The sequence below is a fragment of the Somniosus microcephalus genome, unplaced genomic scaffold (assembly GCF_052327205.1).
Source record: "Somniosus microcephalus isolate GS21.2 unplaced genomic scaffold, FLI_Smic_1.0 unresolved_chr5, whole genome shotgun sequence".
In the NCBI taxonomy this organism is placed as follows: domain Eukaryota; kingdom Metazoa; phylum Chordata; class Chondrichthyes; order Squaliformes; family Somniosidae; genus Somniosus; species Somniosus microcephalus.
The window spans coordinates 40,047,257-40,048,761 of record NW_028225183.1 but is presented as its reverse complement, the minus strand read 5'-3'; the positions used below and the strand labels follow the sequence as shown (position 1 = coordinate 40,048,761).

The 1,505-nt window shown below is 47.4% G+C and overlaps 1 protein-coding gene across 1 annotated transcript; it reads right to left on the bottom strand.

The window, feature by feature from the left end:
- On the bottom strand, positions 1-375 carry LOC147087965 (histone H2B-like). The gene has a single exon (XM_085977784.1). It carries the CDS (start codon positions 373-375, stop codon positions 1-3), a length of 375 nt encoding a protein of 124 aa, XP_085833910.1.
- Positions 376-1,505: the final 1,130 nt, after the last annotated feature.

The following is a 1,505-nucleotide window of genomic DNA, read 5'->3' as shown; positions in this document are numbered from 1 at the left end:
TTACGTGCAGCTGGTGTATTTGGTCACCGCCTTTGTCCCTTCCGACACGGCGTGCTTGGCCAGCTCCCCGGGCAGCAGCAGGCGCACGGCGGTCTGGATCTCCCGGGAGCTGATGGTGTGCCGCTTGTTGTAATGGGCCAGGCGGGAAGCCTCACCGGCGATACGCTCAAAAATATCGTTCACAGACGAGTTCATGACGCCCATGGCCTTGGAGGAGATGCCGGTGTCAGGGTGAACCTGCTTCATCACTTTGTAGATGTAGATGGAGTAACTCTCCTTCCTCGACTTTCTGCGCTTCTTGCCGCCCTTCGCTGCCGGTTTAGTGACAGTTTTCTTGGCGCCCTTCTTGGCAACTGGTTTCTTTTCGTCAACCATTCTCAAAGTCGATTTCAGATACAAATATGGCGCAATCCCGCTCCGCGCTCGGCTTAAATAGGCTGCCCCCACAACCCTATGCTAATGAGGGATGGGTGAAGGCAATGATTGTCATTGGCTGCTTAGGGATGCTGTCAATTTCCATTGTTCTGCATGTCTCTGGTTGGCTTCTTTATTTATCCAATCAGATTGAGTTTTGAACACCAGCACGCCCCCTGCAGTCAGAAAGGTCATTGCAAGAGCAGAGGAAGCTTCATCTTCCCATGAACCAATTCCCAGACCATTATCCGGGGTCCCAAGCGCTTCTTCCGGACGTGACAGCAATTAATTGTACTTCCTTCAACCAGTGCACTATATTCACGCCTTGCGGTGTGGTCTCCGCCACTTTAGTTCAGTATCTGCCAGTCTCTAGTACTGTGAATGTGTGTATTGGAATAGTTCTGTATTATTCATTCTCTGGTGATTTATGTAAATGTGGGAATCATTCTCAATCTCAGTCTCTGTTACAGTATGTGAGTGTGGGACCCATTTGTTTCCTGTCCGTCACTGATACCATGTGCCAGTGCGGGATTCCATCTGTTACGTTCAGACTCTGGTACCATGTGTCAGTGTTGGAATTCATTTGGAATCAGTCATTCTCTGGTAGTGTACGAGTGTGTGACATTAATTCTGTGTCAGTCTGTCACTGGGATGTGCAAGTCTGAGATTCATTCTATATCTGTCATTCACTGGGATGGTGTGCAAGTGTAAGTCTAAGTTGTCAGTCTCTGGTACTGAGTGTGAGATTCATTCTGTATCTGTCAGTCTTTGGGACTGCATATTAGAGCTGAACCTGTCTGTCTCTGGTACTGTCTATCAGCGAAGAATTCCGCATGAATCTGCTACTTACTCGGTTTATGAAAGTGCGATTCTTACTGCATCTATCAGACTCTGGCACTGAGATTAATTCCATTTCTGCTGGTATCTGGTACTGTATATGTGTGTGGGACTGAATCTGTCCGTAAATCAATTATACTGCATGTGATTGTGTAGTCATTCTGTATCTGCCGGCCCTCTGATGCTCTGTGTTACTGTAAGATTCAATCTCTGTCTGTCAGCCTCTGTTCCGTAATTGCAAGTTAGAGTAATTA